Raw genomic sequence first — 17,482 nt, 5'->3', positions numbered from 1 at the left:
GGAAATAAGAAATCACGCAAGGTAATGATACAAGTCCCAGTCACACCTTAGCCCATATTTCATTTGAGTCGCTCACTATGTCCTCTCACCCTCATCTCTCCATACACAACAGCACAGAAAGTAAAAGGTACTTCTGCAGAGCAGCAGACAGCTTTGAGGGTGCCGGTTCTGTGGAAAAACTTTGCCATTTCATAAGCCCATACACACACACAGCACTGAAGTAGAGATGCTCTTAAAGAACACGGTTTGGCTTTCACCTCGGTCCATCTGCTGTGGGGGTGGAAGGGGGTGGGAAGGTGGGAGGGAAGAAGGAAAGGAGGCAGTCATCTTTGTGACGGCCATTGTTTTTAGCAACAAAGAAACGTCTTCATTAGTCTGGTGTAGGCGGAGATATCACGCCAGTGCCGCGTGCCTGTTGAAAAGTGAGAGCGAAGACGGGAGGCGAGCGAAGGGGTGGAAATACACCGTATGAGACGGTGAGGTGCCAAGCCAAGCTGGGCTGTTCTTTTGTCATCTGCTCTCACTTCTTTTGCAAACAGGAATGATTTTCCATGATATCATAAAGTCGCTCACTCTTTCACCCACTCACTCGCCCATAACACAAACAACACTCACTGAATGTCACCGAGCAAGAATCACTCCATGGAACCAGCTGTCTTCCCTCACCGGGTGCAGATTATTACCTGTTTGAGACAAACCAGAACATGATACGCCATTTCATTGCATGAGATCTTACTTTAGCATCATAGATAAGTAACTGTGCATAGGTAGAGAGCGCTCAAATTCTAGTGTGCCACACAATAAAGGTGTAACATGTTAAACAAGATCCAAAACCGCAGCCTTGGAGAACAAGTTCAATATGCATCTGTAATTTTTAACTACAGAGTAAGTGAGTGTTGCAGAGCACTGAGGTCTACATAAAGAGCCTGAGGTGGCCAACTCTTCCCTGCAGTTAGTGATAACTTTTGGCTAAGCCTAAAGGCACCATCCACAGCTGGGTCCAGCAGCTTTGGCCAAGGTCCCCACCTTGTCTCTGTTGGAAGCAGTTCAAGGTGCAGTGACACAGCCCCAGGCTTCAGCCAAGCACCGCTGCCTCCTGCACTCCAAATCCCATCCTAAATAAAAGCCGAGCTCGTGCCAGCTTGCCTGCACAAAGCCTGTTTATTTGGCCTCTTCCATCATTTTTCCAGCAATTAACTCCACTTTACCCCTCTGGCAATTACTGCCCTACATAAAATAAAGATCATTAATTCCTTCCCTCTGAAGTGGGCCGGCTCCTCCATGTAAAAGAAGGAAGCAGCACCTTGGTAATGCAAAGCAATTGTCCCAAAGGTTTGGTGGAAAGAATCAAATTTCATAGCCGTCTGCCGCGCAAATGAATTGCAATTAATGTGTCTCCACACTCAACTGTTTGAAAGGTCGGAGCTTATAATCAGCCATTCATTAGAAATGTCTGTAAAGAACCATCCATATCTCAAGTTCAGCCTGCTCCTGATTTCCCTTTGTAGTTTCTTTTTATGTCTCACAGATAGAGGATAATTGACCACTCTCTCTGAGAGACATAGAAATCAATTATGTTGTAATGCATCAAGTGTATTGACATGGAAAGAAGGCAAGGAAGTGCAGTTAAAGCATCTGCCAGCTACAATATGGATAAATCCCTTTATTTTAATGTGACAATCTATATGACTGTGACATGTCTGTGTAGTATAGTAATCTTACTCTTTATATCTCGACTAAAAGGATACAACTTATTTCAGGCTCCCTGGACACAAACAGATAACTCCACTTACTAAAGTAAAACCATAAACTATTATGTGCTGAATAGAAAACCCCTGAGAGAAACTGCAGATGGGATATGGAAAAGATTAAATTGGGCATCTTTAAAGATATACAGTTGGAGCTGTTTCAAGATTGCACAGCTCTTGCTTAACAGTTGAAAACTCTTTGTGCCCTGTCTCATCAGAATCTGCACGTAGATCTTAACCTGAAAGAGTCTCTGTTCGTTGGCGGAGCTCCTGATTACAGCCGACTAGCAAGAGTGGCTGCTCTCACGGACGGCTTCAAGGGAACAATCCAAAAGGTAAATGCTTGCAAGCCTCTGTTTCTTGATGGAGTACTGTGTCATTTACTCTGCTTATAGATTCCTCTAATATAAATACAATATGTTATTTTATTGACTCAAGGCCCTTGATCCCTCAGACATACAGTAGCAAAGTCAAACGATAAGTTACTAGCTGTCCAGCTGTCATACTACAGACCCCCACATTAGTAATTTTCCATAATAAGCTCACACTGTGACGGGCAGTGGCTCTGCTCATTTGGATTAGCATGCACTAATAATAGAATGCACTTTTTGAAGTCCCTCCATTTTACTATTCTCAGATCTTTCCCTGACAGCCCTCCAGTTTTTTTTTTCACCACTTTCCAGCAAAAAGCTCATCTCTGTGTGCCAAAAATAACCCAGTAGAACAAAGGCAGGATGTTTCTGTTTGCGCAAACTTGTCATTAGTTCTCTTCTGCAAACTTTCCCTTGACAGTTTCGAGCAAATCAAAAGCTAAATGTGGTGCTTGTCTTACTTGGCCTGTAGGGAATAGTTAATTATGAGGAGGACGGTATGTACTGCCAATCTGATGTACTGTTTAACATGTGTGCTGTATCAACACCTAATTTCTGAGGCATTTTCTTACATTGTGACAGTGTGACATTCATATTCAGAGGAAAAACATGTTAAATTGAATTTATTTACAGTATCACTGTACACAGTCATTTGTTGTGATATGAGTTGTGACAGTTCTATTGATCACTCAGGAGAAAACACAAAACCCCACAGCTCAAAGATTTCCTTTGGACACCAACCAGATGGTAAAAAATGCTAATCTTCAAGTGTTGTGTTGCTAAGGACAGAAAAATGAAATCTGATAAATGTGACAACAAAAGCAATGATACATAGACGTGAGATGTAAAAGCAAGACAAGAATCGTAAATGTAACCCTCAAAAACAAGGAATATTTAGAGTATTACATAAACACAAGTCTTTGAAAATGGGCTTTAAGAAGGTTTCCAGGAAGATTTGTCCAAACTGTAGGAAAATCTAGCCTGTATTCTAAAACTAGAGTCTCTAACTGAGCCTCAAGGGACTTAATGTCTGACCTACAACCTTAATGTTAGCCTTACTGTATGGAGTATATATTTTCTCAGTTAGCTTCCTACTATGAATGAACACACCTACATTAACACACAGTTTTCTGCCAAAGTTAGAACAGTCTCAGTAATTTCACGCCAGATTTCTGTATGTCTGTTCTTGTATTGGTGAGAAGTGGACAGGGTTCAGTTGGGAAAAGCTGATGTTGCATATTTCTGTGCCCGCATCAGGATTTAGCAACATTTGAATTATTCAGTGACAGCTGTGGGGTTGTTTGTTACCAGACCACTGTTAAATCTGATCAAACCACACCCACTCTGTCCATTTTTGTGAGAGATTCACTGCCTGGTAAATACCCATTTTCTCAAACGTTTTAACACAGACCCAAGCCAATGACATCATCTCAGACTTGGTAAAAATCAGAGCCACAGGAGGCTGTTAACTAGCAAGCTGACTTTTATTGTACGTGGAAAATTATAGGAGGCCTCTTTAACCCTGTGTTTTCTCTCTTTCCAGATCATTCTAATGGGTACACCCATCCTCAAAGAAGAGAACGCCCTACGCTCCAGCAACGTAGCCATGTTCCAGGACCACCCATGTTCTCAGGAGCCCTGCCACAATGGTGGGCAGTGCCACCCCCAGCTGGACACCTACGAGTGCACTTGTCTCAGTGGTTTCACAGGGGGACACTGTCAGAACAGTGAGTGTTGCTGTCATCACTGTCATCCTCATTGTCTGTCACATCTGACTCCAAGTCAATGAGCTGCGTAAGATCTTGATATTTTACGCATTTGTTACCCTAGATATATTTGCGAGGATCAGTATGATTGGTCTGTGTGTAAGCCAGTGGCTAACAGTACTCGCTGGCTTGAGATGAACCTTATAATGGCTGTGTGCAATTGCAGTCAATCATTGTAACTGTACACACTGTTCTGTTTCCTCATCCAACATTATTTGGTTTTACTCTAAAAGGATATGTGGCAGCAGTTTGGCTGCCTTTAAACCGTAGCATGAGTGGGACTGAAATCAGTGATGCTTTATGTAACACAGCTTGTTCTTGGCTTGATTCAGTGAATGTGAACCACTACTCCAATTGTTTCTGCTCATAAGACCTTTGTTTCCATTTTGTCCTGTTTAGGCAAGGTAATAATGTTGATATTAGGTATGTCACATCTCTTTTATGTTAGGGTCATTATGTATTGATTTTAAACTCTGCAGTTATGAAAATGATGAAATGTGTCACTTGAATATTCATGAAATGCTCTTTTCAAGAGTTGCACATGCCTTTCATCATCTTCATATCACTCAGCCAGACACTGTCTTACATACTCAGGCACTGCCTTCGCCATTAACCTTGTGCGTGTGGCCGGCTGTCCCTTTCACGTTAATTAAAACTACAAACGCACCAACACTCCCCCTGCCCTATTTGCTCGCACTTCATTGCCTTCAGCTCTGATAACTGAACCCTCTGTCTTATTGATCAGTGTGATCTCATCTTCTGTGCGATCCTCTTTTTGCCCCCACCCTGCCCCCCTCTTCACAGCCATCTACGAGAAGTCTGCCGGAGAGACTGAGGCCATCGCCTTTGACGGGCGGACGTTCATTGAGTACCACAACGCTGTTACAAAGAGGTAAGGAAGAGGACAAGGGGAACATCCTCATCTATTCAGCTTCATCTAACATCCCCATTGTAATAACTATTAGCCAAATAACCCCTCTGTCTATCCATCTCCTCTCTTGGTAAGCTGTGATGACAATGTTGATGATATCATCAGTGCTAGGGCTTCAGGGTGAACTAGGTGCTTTGCTAATAGCTCATCCCCCCCCCGTCTGTGGCAGTCCTGCTCCGCATTTGACAGGATTTCACTAATTAGCAAGACGGTTAACACTCGCAGTGTTGCCCCAAGCACACTCAGTTCACTCTGTGGTCTACTGCTTAGCTCACACTGTCACTGGACAGTAAGCACGCATGCATGATTAAACTTTTTATCCCATTTTGAATGTGTATATGACCGTTCTCCATAAAACTGGCATCCAAAGACATGTCGCCTTGTGATTTTTAACACCCTGTAAAGGGAAAAAGCTGATGACGTAAGTGTAAAATGGCTTCTGGAATGGGTGTAAACAAAAAATCCAAGAAATCCTGTCCCTTTAGGCAGCTGATGAGACATTTTTACTCTTCCATCCATCTACAAGGTTGGCAAGAGTGCGCCTCCAGGTTGGCATAAACAAAAATGTTTATGTGATGAACCTGAGAAGACATCAAGCATATGGCTGTATATCTTCGTCTCCCAGCTCTTCACACAAACACTCAGAGGTGTGAAAACTGGGCCACAGCCTGCAGATCATCACACTCTCATGGAGACACACAACTCACACTCACTCAAAAACAACTGGCTGGAGAACTCTGTCGGATATGTGTGTGTGTTTATGTGTAATCTTTGCTGTGTTGTCCTGCTCTGATCTTATCAGCGTTCCAGTTGCTTGTCCTGTCCTTCAGTCTGACCTCCCTTGTCGTTGTCCACACATGTCTTGTCTCATATAAATGTCCTTCACTGTCTTTCCTTTTCACTCAAGCCAACTGACCAATGAGATCCCAGAGTAAGTAGACTTTTTGAGTGGGCATTTGCCCAGCTTCAAATCAAGTCCAACTAACAGCAACAAAGGAGCCATTTTTGATAGTTAACCCAACTGAAGAGATTAAAGTACATTCAGTTTCCTGTCATAATTTCCACACAGAAATCATCCTTACCGTTAAAGTCAGATTTTACATTCAAGCTCCATATCCATAATTTAATTTGACAGATTTCATTATTTGAAAGACATTTTGCAGCGTCATTAGATCCTTTCTTTTTTTCCAGCGCAAATGGAAGCATGAATGAGTGCATGATAAGCATTGTGCTCAACCCCCAGAGAAAATGAATTGCTGTACTAAGAATGTGAAATATTTTATGCATGGTTGTAACTCGTTCATAAACAAAATGAATTGCCATGCACTTTACGCTGAATGGCATTAACAGTTATGTGGGAAATGAATGAGACCCCTTGAAAACTGCAAGAAGAGGATATACTAAATACCCCTTAACCTAGTTTCTGGTGCCTGAGGAGTTTCTGCTTGGGAAAGCCCTCGGTCACGACTTAGTTATTAAGGGTTTTTCTTCCTGCTCATTAGCTTGGTAAGTAACCTCTTTTTTAAAAGAATCCCACAAAGCGGTGAAGCAGAATTCAGCTCAAATTAAGATGACTGGATTCAGCCCAGAATTCCAGTCCATGCCAGGGCTTCTGTCATTTCGTTTTTGCCAGATCTCTAACTGTAATTGTGAATAATTAGGAGTCGGCCGTACAAAGAGGCAGTGACATGTTAATCACAGATTTGTCTCCCTTTGTAGATTAGACCTCCAATTGAGATCTCTCCGCAGTGTGTAGCCATAGGCATCAATCTCACTTAGCAGGAGGGGACAGTGGTCCTTGGAGCCAGACTGTCAAAAGTTTAATGGATGTCACATTTACTAAGAGCCACAATGAGCCTGAATCTAAGCAAAACCAGAGCCCTGGCGCAGTGCTCTGAAGGTGTACCGATCAATTCAGCATGATTTGATTTTGTAAAGGAAATGAATAAATTGCTCGAGAGGCCATTAAGAGCTGTGTGAGGCCAAAATGTCAAACGCTCACCTTGGGTTAATGCTTCTGTTACTATTTACAGCACCCTTTGATCGCTCCTCCTTCACCCTCTCTGCCTGAATATGAAAGCTCAGGTCGATTTGCTGAAGCCCCATTATTTCAGTGACAAATCATATCTGGCCACGACTCTCGACTGATATGGCGGTTGACCCCATTTTTTGACAATTTCCCAATTTTTCTCATTCACCGCTTTCATCTCTAGACAGAAGGTAATTGCTGCTGCACTGTGGCGCACAGCACCATAAATATAAAGGAGTTCAATAATTGGACGCTCAGTTAAAGTAGGCTTTGCACCGGTGTGGACACTGACCATGAATGTTGTAAATCTTGCTGCTCACTTTTAAAAAATGCTTTATCTCAGGGCATTTTGGTGCATTAATCATCCATCTTGATCTTAGTGGTTCCCTTGAGAACCTCCTCTATGGCTGTGGTGTGATCAGGGCTAAGCTACACACTTCCTATGATCACACAACAGTTGTTATCGACTGTTTGACATAGTCGATATTGTAGTAGAGCAGATAAGTTATGCTTTTTGCAGTTCCAGGTCTAAACTAGACCTCTGTGAGTCTCTCAGTGAGCTCACAACATCCTCCCTCCCTCCCTCCCCTCCTTCCTTCTTTTCTTCTGGCCTCTTGCGCTTACACTGCATGCCGTTGACTTTCTCCCCTGCTCCCTTAAGTCCCGAGTCTCTGGAGAACCCATCTGACCAGAGGTGAGTCTCTCGAAGCTTTTAGACTTTGGTGCTGTCCACTCTCCTCTCGCCTCCTCATCCTCCCCTTCTCTCCAGACAACCCCTCCCAGACCTCTCACAGGGCTAAATCCTCCTCTGCAGAGACAACATTGTTTCCATTATTGAGATAGAGTTACCAATACAAATCACAAAGAGCTGCTGCAGTGCTTCAATTAATTCAGAAGTTCAGAGCTCTGATAACGGCACAAAACCAGCCAGAGCTGCAGCTTCTTTGCAGTGGCTGTCCTCCCTGATGGCTTTTTATTATTCTAACCACTACTGCCACCCAGAGTTGAAATGGAGGACAGCACGCTGAGAAGCCTTCAGAGAATTTGAATACATATAAGTAGATAAAATCCTTCTATTTACAAAAAGAAACAGCAACACACCAGAAATCTATGAAGTCAGTGTTCTATATAAGATTTAGAATGCTGTGCGCCGGTGTTGTTTTATTCATGATATATTCAGCACTTTTAATAACCTTGACCTTATCACTGACAAGCTGCCCGGATGGAGATTTATTGGGCCCTGTAAGCTCTTTGAGGGTTTGCCAGGAGAGGGTTCACTGAGCTGTATTTGTGTTTCTTTCTCACTGGAGAAAAAACAAATGTGATGCTTCCAAGTCATACTTCTTTTTTTGTTGTTCCTGTTTGCCTCAGCAGATTCAGTTAATCAAGGAGGTCGAAGTTTCCAACCTAAGCATGTTTTTGAAGGAGAAAATCAAATTTGATTCTGGATTCTTTTCGTCTTTCTGCTGAGGTGAACCAGCATTATTGTTGGTCTGAGCTGTCAGAGTCGCCTTGCCTCAGGCCAGCAGTTAACACACTCCATGGTTAAATATCATCCTACTGCTTCTTTTTTTATTCTTGCTCACTATTGAATATAAATTCTCACTGACAATTAGAAAATCTTATACAGTTTAAGGAGAAGATGCCATATCCCCTCCCATCTCCTCTCCTGTTTGTACTCCCATGAGCCTCTCTGTTTGCTATGCTGACTCCTTTGTCTTGTTGTCTGTCTTGTCTAATCTTTATCCTTAGCTCTGTGCCACTGTTTTTTTTTTTTTAATCCATGTGTCATTGGCTCTTTGTCGTATGTGTTCTCACCTTGTTTTTGTCTTTGTGTTTAAATACCCTTTGAAGAAGGTGGAAGTAGATCCATATAGCAGATGTGCAGACAGTTGCACAGATGCTGATTGATGGCACATTCACACAATCAGAAACACAGAAACACATGCAAATTAAAGGTATGATTGTCTGGAAGTCTATTGTATGTCTGCTGGACAGAGGGACTGTAAGTGTGTTTGTATGCAGGAGTGGATGTGTGATGGTGCACAGTGGAGGCACATCACGGCGTGTATTTTTCTCACACATCAGTGAGAGTGACATACAGTGGATAGGTGGAAGACTGGAGCTCAAGCAGCTGCCTAAACAGCACATGTTCATACACACACACACACACACACACACAAACTAGCACAGGAGGCACTGAGCAGCAGTGCAGCTCAGGCTCAATAGGATGTAGGAAAGCTAATAGCAAAACAGCCCCCTGCTACTCCTTAACTCTGTCTGCCTCCTGATTCTCCCGAAAAATCACTGTAACTCTGTTACTATGAGGCTGTAGAGCTTGAGCTACAAAGCTTTCTGGCTACATGTGCTAGCAAACAGAACCATATGTCAAGCTTGAGTCATTTGTAATGTGTCCTCGAGACAACAGCAGAAGTGCCTCACTTCACATATGCAGCTACAAATGACACTGAGCTGTGTCAGCTACGGCAAAGATTAGAATTGTTTTTGATGAATTAGACCACAGGCTAACTAGTGTATTTTCTGTTCTCCTAGTGAGAAGGCTCTGCTGGTGAACAAATTTGAGCTGAGCATCCGAACAGAGGCGACCCAGGGTCTGGTGCTGTGGAGCGGGAAAAGGCGTGGAGCGTTCAGACTACATCGCCCTGGCCATCGTGGACGGACACGTCCAGATGACGTACGACTTGGGGTCCAAGCCTGTGGTGCTGCGCTCCTCAGTGCGTGTCGACACTAATCGCTGGATACGCATCAAGGCCAGCAGGTAAGATGGGAGATGGCAAGTAGTCGGGGATCAGGAGAGAAAGCTTTTACAGTTAGACCAGGATTAGACTTAATCCATATTATATTTGTGTTGATGCAAAGTGTGTGATCTCTTGCATGAATCCTCTGTTACACAGTGATCCCTTGCACTGAGATGACTCTGATTAGTTTCAGATTAAGGTTATTTTCATGCCTGGCCATGCACGAGTGTGACACATCGCACATCCAATTGCTTAGATACAGTAATGAATGTTCAAAAAGGAAGAACATGTGGCAACAGCGCAACATATTTTGGCCTATTTTAGGAAATTTACAGAAGAAATAAATGAATAAAATAAATAAAAAATCATAACCGCATCTGTTTTACCATGTACTACATATATTGATCCTATTTGAAGACATAATGTATGAGGGTGTACATGGATGGATTTACCTGCTAGAGAACCCTGGGGCAAAAATTTGTTTACAGCCTGTGCAATATGCACAGTAGGCAATGTGACTGTATTAACATAGCAGCTTTTAGTTGCAGACGCAAGTGGAAATGCTTTACAAATGCCATTAATATTTAAAAATGCAAAAAAGGAAAATAAAATGAAAGTAGAAGAAAATTAGATCATCATTTTTTTTATTTTTATTTATTTATTTTTTTAATAAAATTAAAGACTGAACAGTTAAAGTACAGTATTCCTATTCTGGCTGCAGAGTGGTAATTTTATTAAACAGATATTAATTTAGGAATATGCAGTATACAGCCACAATCTCAGCTGAAATAACAAAGGTCATAAAACTTAAGTCCAACATAGGAACCTTTTTTTCAAGATAGGCTGTCATGGTCATGCTCTTGTCCAATGACACTGTGCTGTATTAGTGTATATTCTCCTATTCCCCATCAAAAACTATAAACCAGTTGTGGCACAGTAAGCTGCTGTGGCCTACTTTCCTCAACTGGTAATTCAGTCTTTTAGACATTTTGTACCCATATGTAACACCTGAATTATACACCTATGTGTCTGTAGTATACACATAAATAAAAAACCGTAAAGTAGACACAATAATACAGGTTTTAGCACACAAGCATGCAGTACTTTTTGCCACAGTGATGTCAGACTAATGGATCCCTTCATTAGAAACAAATGAACTGCTTGAACTTTGAAAATGACCCACTTAACACCTTTCAACCTGATCTCTGCTTATCACTGCTGCACATTTGCTTTCAGCATGGCACAGAATGGAAGGAGGGATATGGGGGATAATTAGATTGGTTTCATCATGTAAGGCAAGAATAATCAATCCTCGAAAAGCCGCTGCATCCATTTCAAACAGGGATTTGGCCAAATCTCATCCCAGGCTTACAGGGAGACCACATGAGTTGCTGGAAGATGACATAATTTGGATGTTGATGATGGTGTAAATCGCAGCATGTGGCACAGAGCTCACATAGTTACATAGCTATCTGTGTTTGCTGCTTGCTTTTAATGACACTCTCTCTATTGGAAACCCACTTTAGTGGGTTCAGATTAGCCCAGTCGTCACAATTCTTAAGTGTGTGCTAATGCATAGCGTGGAGCCACCTAAAATGAATGGTGCTGTAACGGCATCTGTTAGCCGGTAGACAGGCACATTTAGAATGCTGCTTGGCAAAGGCATTTATGTGAGTGCTTAGTGTGCTGGCAGTGGAGCAATGGAGTCTTGATGCTTCAGATTAAATGAAACTGCAATTTACAGCTATTCATTGTGACGCGCATGCATCAGACCAACTCCCAACTGCATCTCTCTCTTTTTCCTTTCTCCTCCTCAGAGCACTTAGAGACGGCTCTCTACAGGTTGGCAATGAGGCAGCAGTAACAGGGTCGTCGCCTTTGGCAGCAACACAGCTGGACACAGACGGAGCACTCTGGTTGGGTAGGTGCCCACACATGTTTAAAAAAAAAAAGGAAAACTGTCATTCAGACTTGAAAATGTGTCTACAAATGCCATACATCATACCAGGGGAATACTTGTAATTCTGTAGTACTTTTTCATCCTAGCCACTGGTAGAAGGCTGCCAAATATGAGCAATGAACTCATTGGCATTGCAGAGGATAAGCAAAGTCTGTGGCAGGGGAAAAAGATTGCATTTTGTGAAAAAAAAATGTCCAGGCCTATTCAAGTATTGAGTTGAGAAATGAAAGGCTATCTGACTAACTCAAAAGTTGTCTGCTCTCCTGAATTGAAAATGACCAAAGTCAGCCCGTTATCTACCTTGAGTTCAATTTGGTCTGAACTTGGCTTAGAGAAATCGTTTTTGAAAGAACACACATGGCACGGCAGGATTGAACATTCTGAGGAAATAACATTGAGGACAGGCAGTGAACTAAAGTCAGGGTGTTCTTTAAGATGCAAAGCGCACAGTTGCAAAGCAGCCTGAGTGACATTTTAGAGACACCTCACGTTAGAGGCGTACTCGTGCACTCAGATACACATATACAAACACACACGCATACGTACACACAGGGAAGCAGTGCAGTGGAACAGGTGCTGAGCGAGCCCTGCAGCAAGCATACATAATCCTCAAACAGCCCTCCCATCGAGAGCCCTTCTCCTTTTTAAATCCCCTTTTCACTGTTCATCATTAATTCATCTGTAACTCGCATGAAATTAGCCCTGTCGATCCCTGATTCGGAGGCACACAATCCGATTAAAGGGGGCACGGACAGGGGATGTAAAGAGCTCGACAGGGATATGAACTCTCTGCCCGACAGATTAAAAAAGAGAAAACATGGAAGCAATGGAGAAATGGAGAAATGGAGAAATGGGAAATGCGGGGGGGGACGGGAGTTGGACTAACATGAAGGGAGGAAAGGAAGAGGATGCAGGAGCGGGAGAAGGAGGGAGAGAGCAGGGATGGCAGCAGGTAAAGCATCAAAAACTAGGGTCAGCCTCTCTGCTCATAAGACCAGATCTCATGAAATTCTGAATAAAGACATTTCATGTTGATTTATTGAGAAAGACACTAATGACTACTTTGGACGTGCTGGCTCAAAAGAGAAGCTCAAAACACCATCAAAAGGGAAAATGAGCCAGCCACACACCCTGCAATTAGGTCATCAAGTCTCCAAAAAAGAACGTTATGAGACCTAGTTAAAAAAAAAAAAAAAAAAAAAACAATAAAAGAGGTTTGGGTGATTTGAAATAGAAGAGCAGGAGCAGAAAATTAAAAATTTAAATGAAGTCAAAGCAAAATGAAAAGTACAAGTGACTGAAACATTTGCTTTGAAGTAAAAATCCATGATATTTCCATATTAAGAAATATCCATTTTTATACTTTCTGTGACTGATAGATAAGAACATGAGTGAGTCAACTTAAATCCAGTTCAGAAACTTTAAAGGGTCAGTTCACCAAATAATTTACCATATTTTTCTCAGTGGATTCTTGGGGTATTTAGTCATACAGCTCTAGCCTAGTTTCAAGTTGGGTGAATTGGCCCTTTAACATTTGTAAACTGGCTTCAGGTTATTCGCAGGTCAGACACATAGGAAATTATTTTTTATATGTCCTTTGAATCTTTGATTAAATTGAGGATGAAGTGGGTAGTCAGCAGAGTTATCTTCCAGAAGAAAAGCTCTGCACCTATAAGACCTATAAGAAAAGCTGTCACTGTTCTGAATACACTGATTGATGTACAGGTGATGTCTTGGGAGTTCACAGAACGGCACTGAGCACTTAGCACTAAAGATGGAAACAAATTAAAAATAATGAGGATGATATTCCTAATTTTATACTCTGTCATCACCTTTCATTTGTCGCGCACTTCTTAGCACTTTGTGCACCGTGTCAGATTAAAAGAACCCTTCCTCTTATCTATCTCAACTTAGTTTTCCCCTTGATCACTTTGGTTTGACAGAAGAAAGTGTCATCCTGTCATGTCCATCAGCTGGTGTCATCACGCCTATAATGCAGTCTGACAAAGACCAGTATCTGCTTTAATGCCATAAATAAATGTTGCTATCAAAATATTTCAGGCACAGCCTTTTGATGATATTTACAGTTTAATTAATTATGAGATCCAAACCATTATCCTGATGTTTTGATCTTTAAAGGGGCGCTCCATGGATTTTACTCATAAGATCAGTTTACTATTCATTGCAGAGTTATGTAATGTCTGGTGTGGCTGTGAAAGAAAATAACCCCTGACGGTGTCATCAAGGGATATCATGGATTGACCTTTAAAGATAACAATTTTAACAGAAGGTCTGCTTTACAAACTGGGAACATAGGGTTTGAGTGTCAGGGAAGGCCTGATAAAACAGTGCTATCAGCTATATAATGAAAACGTAGGCACCAGTGTTTCTGGTGCTTGGCCTGTGCTAAATAACTGAAGCGGTGCTTTAAAGTACATAGAACTAATAAAAATCCTGCACTAGATGGCAGAGTGTTCGTGCTTGTCTAAGTCTGGAGTGATTATTCTCTGATTCTCTGACCTCTTCCTCTGTCTCCCATCAGGTGGTCTGGAGGAGCTGGCGGTGGCCCGTCGGTTGCCCAAGGCCTACAGCACCGGCTTCGTTGGCTGCATCAAAGATGTGGTGGTGGACGGCGTGGAGCTCCACCTGGTGGAGGACGCCTTAAACAGCCCCAAAATATTACATTGTTCCGCCGCCAAATAACCCGGCAGAGACAAAATATAGAGAGAAATGGGGAAAAAAAAAAAGAAAACCCTCCCACCCGCTCCCTCCATAGCGCTCATGTCTCCTGCTGTAATTATTTTCTATTTTTGTATACTTTTCATTGCTTTTTATATGGAAAGAAAATGAATATGTTGTTTTAATTTTGTTTTATTTGTTTTATATATTTTGTTCTTTTTTTTTTTTTAATCTGCACCTCCGTTCACAGAACACACTTTCCTTTTCCTTACTGCCTTTGCTCTTTTTTCATAAAACAAACAGGCATCTCTGTGAAAAAGAGATATTTTACTCTTGTCAGTTTTGTTGTTTTAAAACAAACGCCAACTTAAAAAAATGCTTTTTCTCGCTCATTACTTGAACACTGGTGGACCTTGCTGATGATCTCTGGTTACTGCCTTGTCTTGGTGCCATAATCAATCGTCCACATTCCCCAAGCATGGCCTATACATCCATGACTATATAGACATACATTCCCCTGCAAGAGCTGGACGCAGTGTACACTGTAGCTGGTGTGTGCAGTTCTTCAGTTCTGCAGCCAGCTGGCATCTACTGTCAAGACTCTGTATTCAGCCCCGGTAACCCACTATATTTAACTAATGGGACTTTTCAGATATCAGTCAAGCTGCTACATTGAGAAAGTACACAGTCAAAACCACTCGATCAACCCCCATCTCACAGCGTCAGAAAAGAAAAAAAAAGAGAAGAAAAAACTCTACACTCGATCTGAATCCCATCAGAGGCTTTAGTTTTGAAATATGACTCACTAACACTACAAGCCGACATGGCGGAGAGAGCGCTGCGTTCCACAATGACTCGCATATCATTAGTCATAAGTCAAGACATGAATCATAGACATGAATAAATGTTATAAATATAGAGTATATAAATAATACCTGAGACTGTGAATATGTAAGATGGGCTCTCTTTGGAGAATTGTGCGTCTCATGTACTATTGTGCGTTCTGTTTTACAATCAGCAGATGAATTAATGATGACCACTATAAATGCATGCACTTCTGCAGTGTTGGTTTGAATCTGGATTTTGTTTGTTTTTTTATTTTCATTTTGTTCCAAAACAAAAAAAACTCTCTAATTTGAAAAATGTCACTGTTTTTGTTTTGTTTTTGTTTTCTTTGCATTGACTAAAACAGGTTCCTTTTTTCTCTGATTTCCACTGATGTAATTTCAGAAACTACAGAGTAATGTTTTATGCTTGTTCATTCCCTGTATCTTTTTTGGTCTTTTTTATTTTTCTTGGGAGCAGTTAGTTTTGCAGGACCTTGAATGGTGCATAAGGGGAAGAGTTGTTACCATATCTGACCTTAAGGAGGTGCTGAGAGCAAAGACTGAAGAGAAGGACAGACAGAGAGGAAACAAGGAGAGATCTTATCGTGGGGAGAGCTGCTACTCCTGGGAATGACCTGTCAAACAACAGTCAACACAAACAAAAAAGCTTCAAAAAAAAAAAAAACTCTGCCTGAGACTTAATTTCTTTTCGTATTCGACCTAGGAACATTCCTGGAGGAGTCTTTTTTTCGGCTGATGAGAGAGAGAGAGAGACTGTGATGTTGTTGTGACCTTTTGAAGCCATAACAGCCACAAAAATGGGAAAAGATGCATAATCCTACAGTACTTGCAAAATAACATAGCAACGCATGAGTTTGTATTACTAGTGCGAATTCTGTAACAGTGAACTGATGCAACGTGGAGTCGTCTTTGCTGAACCACAATAAGCTGCGTTGACTGACTTAAAGACACTCTTGTTTTGATATGAGAAACTTGGCAATATTCTAAGACAAAATCATGCCTGTTCGTGGTTGAGTATCAAATGGTCTTGTACTATTTTTTTTTCTTTATTAAGTTCTTAATTATGTTTCCCTTCTTCAATCATCAAGCAACCTGTTTTTGTACAGCCCTGCAATTTTTAAGTGTAAGTTTAGCAAATGTGTGATCTGTGGAGGTTAATGTTTTAGTAATATACACTGGAACCATGTCTGACTTGTCTGTTCACCCACACGATGATATACTTAATGTACATGGGGGAGGAATAGCCCTAAAGCTATAACTGTGTTGTGTGTAATCAAGCTCCAAGTGTCCACACCAGGACCAGACCAGGAAACCCTCCTCTGGTGTCTGGAGACACATTTAAATTCCAGCACTCACTCTATTAACCTTAGACTGGTCTTATTTTACCACGCTGTTTGAAATTTGACGCATTCAGGTGGTAACGCTTAATACAGAAGAGATTCTTGTGTATTTGGATGGACTCAAGAACAGTAAAGACAATTACAGTCTATGGTTTGGGTGAAAACTATGAATTGCCTTAAAAACCGGTCACCTCGACTCTGAGCAGGTGACACAGACGTCATCCATATAACTGTTTCCTTTCTTTAGCCAGTGTATTAGCCTCATCCCCATAATGTAAATGAGTAATACATAACAATAATGATAAATATATTAGTAATAATGCTCATACACAAAAAATTCCAGGGGGCCTCTGCAAACGTCCTCTCTGGCTTTTTACAAAACATCTTCTATTTACTGTTTTTTGAATCTATTTTCTTTTTCTTATTTATGTCTACATGTGGAATACCCTCCATGTCTGGCCTCTGTAAACTACTGTTTGACTGCGCAAACCTCCTCAAAGGGCAGTGCACCAAGTAAGAGTGGCATGACCTGAACATTACTAACTTTATGACCTTTGTCTTGTGTTCCTACCACCATGAAATAAAATGTCAACCAAATGGAGCCCATTCTTGTCAGCCATCTTGATTTTATCATCATCTGGAGTCCGGCCTGGTGTTATTCTGTGTTTTTTCTTTAAGTGCTGTAAAAAAGACCAAAACCAACACTGTCTGTCTCTCAGAACATAATGAGTTTCCCTACACTCTCCCAAGCCCAGTGTCTCCTACTGAAGATATGCTGTGTATCAAAACAAATATATACTTACATTTTTTGAAAAGGCTCAGTAATAACACCTGGGCACTGTATATTTTAGCCAACGTTAGTCAATATGAATAGTGTGTTTGTAGGGGGCTATTTTCAGCTGTGGATGAATACACATCTGTGTGTATTCATGTATTTATGACACTAAGATGGTATGTGTGGTATCGACTCAAAATAAACTACAGTGCTAGTGTTGGACAATGTCGTTATTCCTGACTTTAACTCGAGGTCCACTTACAAGCTTTTTTGAGA

The 17,482-nt window shown here is 41.4% G+C and overlaps 1 protein-coding gene across 1 annotated transcript in view; it reads left to right on the top strand.

The window, feature by feature from the left end:
* agrn (agrin) overlaps window positions 1-17,032 on the top strand; it is a 233,940-nt gene extending 216,908 nt beyond the window's left edge. The window contains 7 exon segments of the mRNA XM_051071068.1: window positions 1,967-2,083; window positions 3,663-3,846; window positions 4,690-4,777; window positions 9,399-9,474; window positions 9,476-9,624; window positions 11,422-11,525; window positions 14,107-17,032. Of these exon segments, the coding sequence (XP_050927025.1) occupies window positions 1,967-2,083; window positions 3,663-3,846; window positions 4,690-4,777; window positions 9,399-9,474; window positions 9,476-9,624; window positions 11,422-11,525; window positions 14,107-14,267 (879 nt within the window). The 3' untranslated portion in view covers window positions 14,268-17,032.
* The last annotated feature ends 450 nt before the right edge of the window (window positions 17,033-17,482 follow it).

This window comes from Lates calcarifer, linkage group LG6 (genome assembly GCF_001640805.2).
Source record: "Lates calcarifer isolate ASB-BC8 linkage group LG6, TLL_Latcal_v3, whole genome shotgun sequence".
Taxonomy (NCBI): Eukaryota; Metazoa; Chordata; class Actinopteri; family Centropomidae; genus Lates; species Lates calcarifer.
Note: the sequence above shows the minus strand (reverse complement) of the source record. Positions and strands in the feature narration are given on the sequence as shown.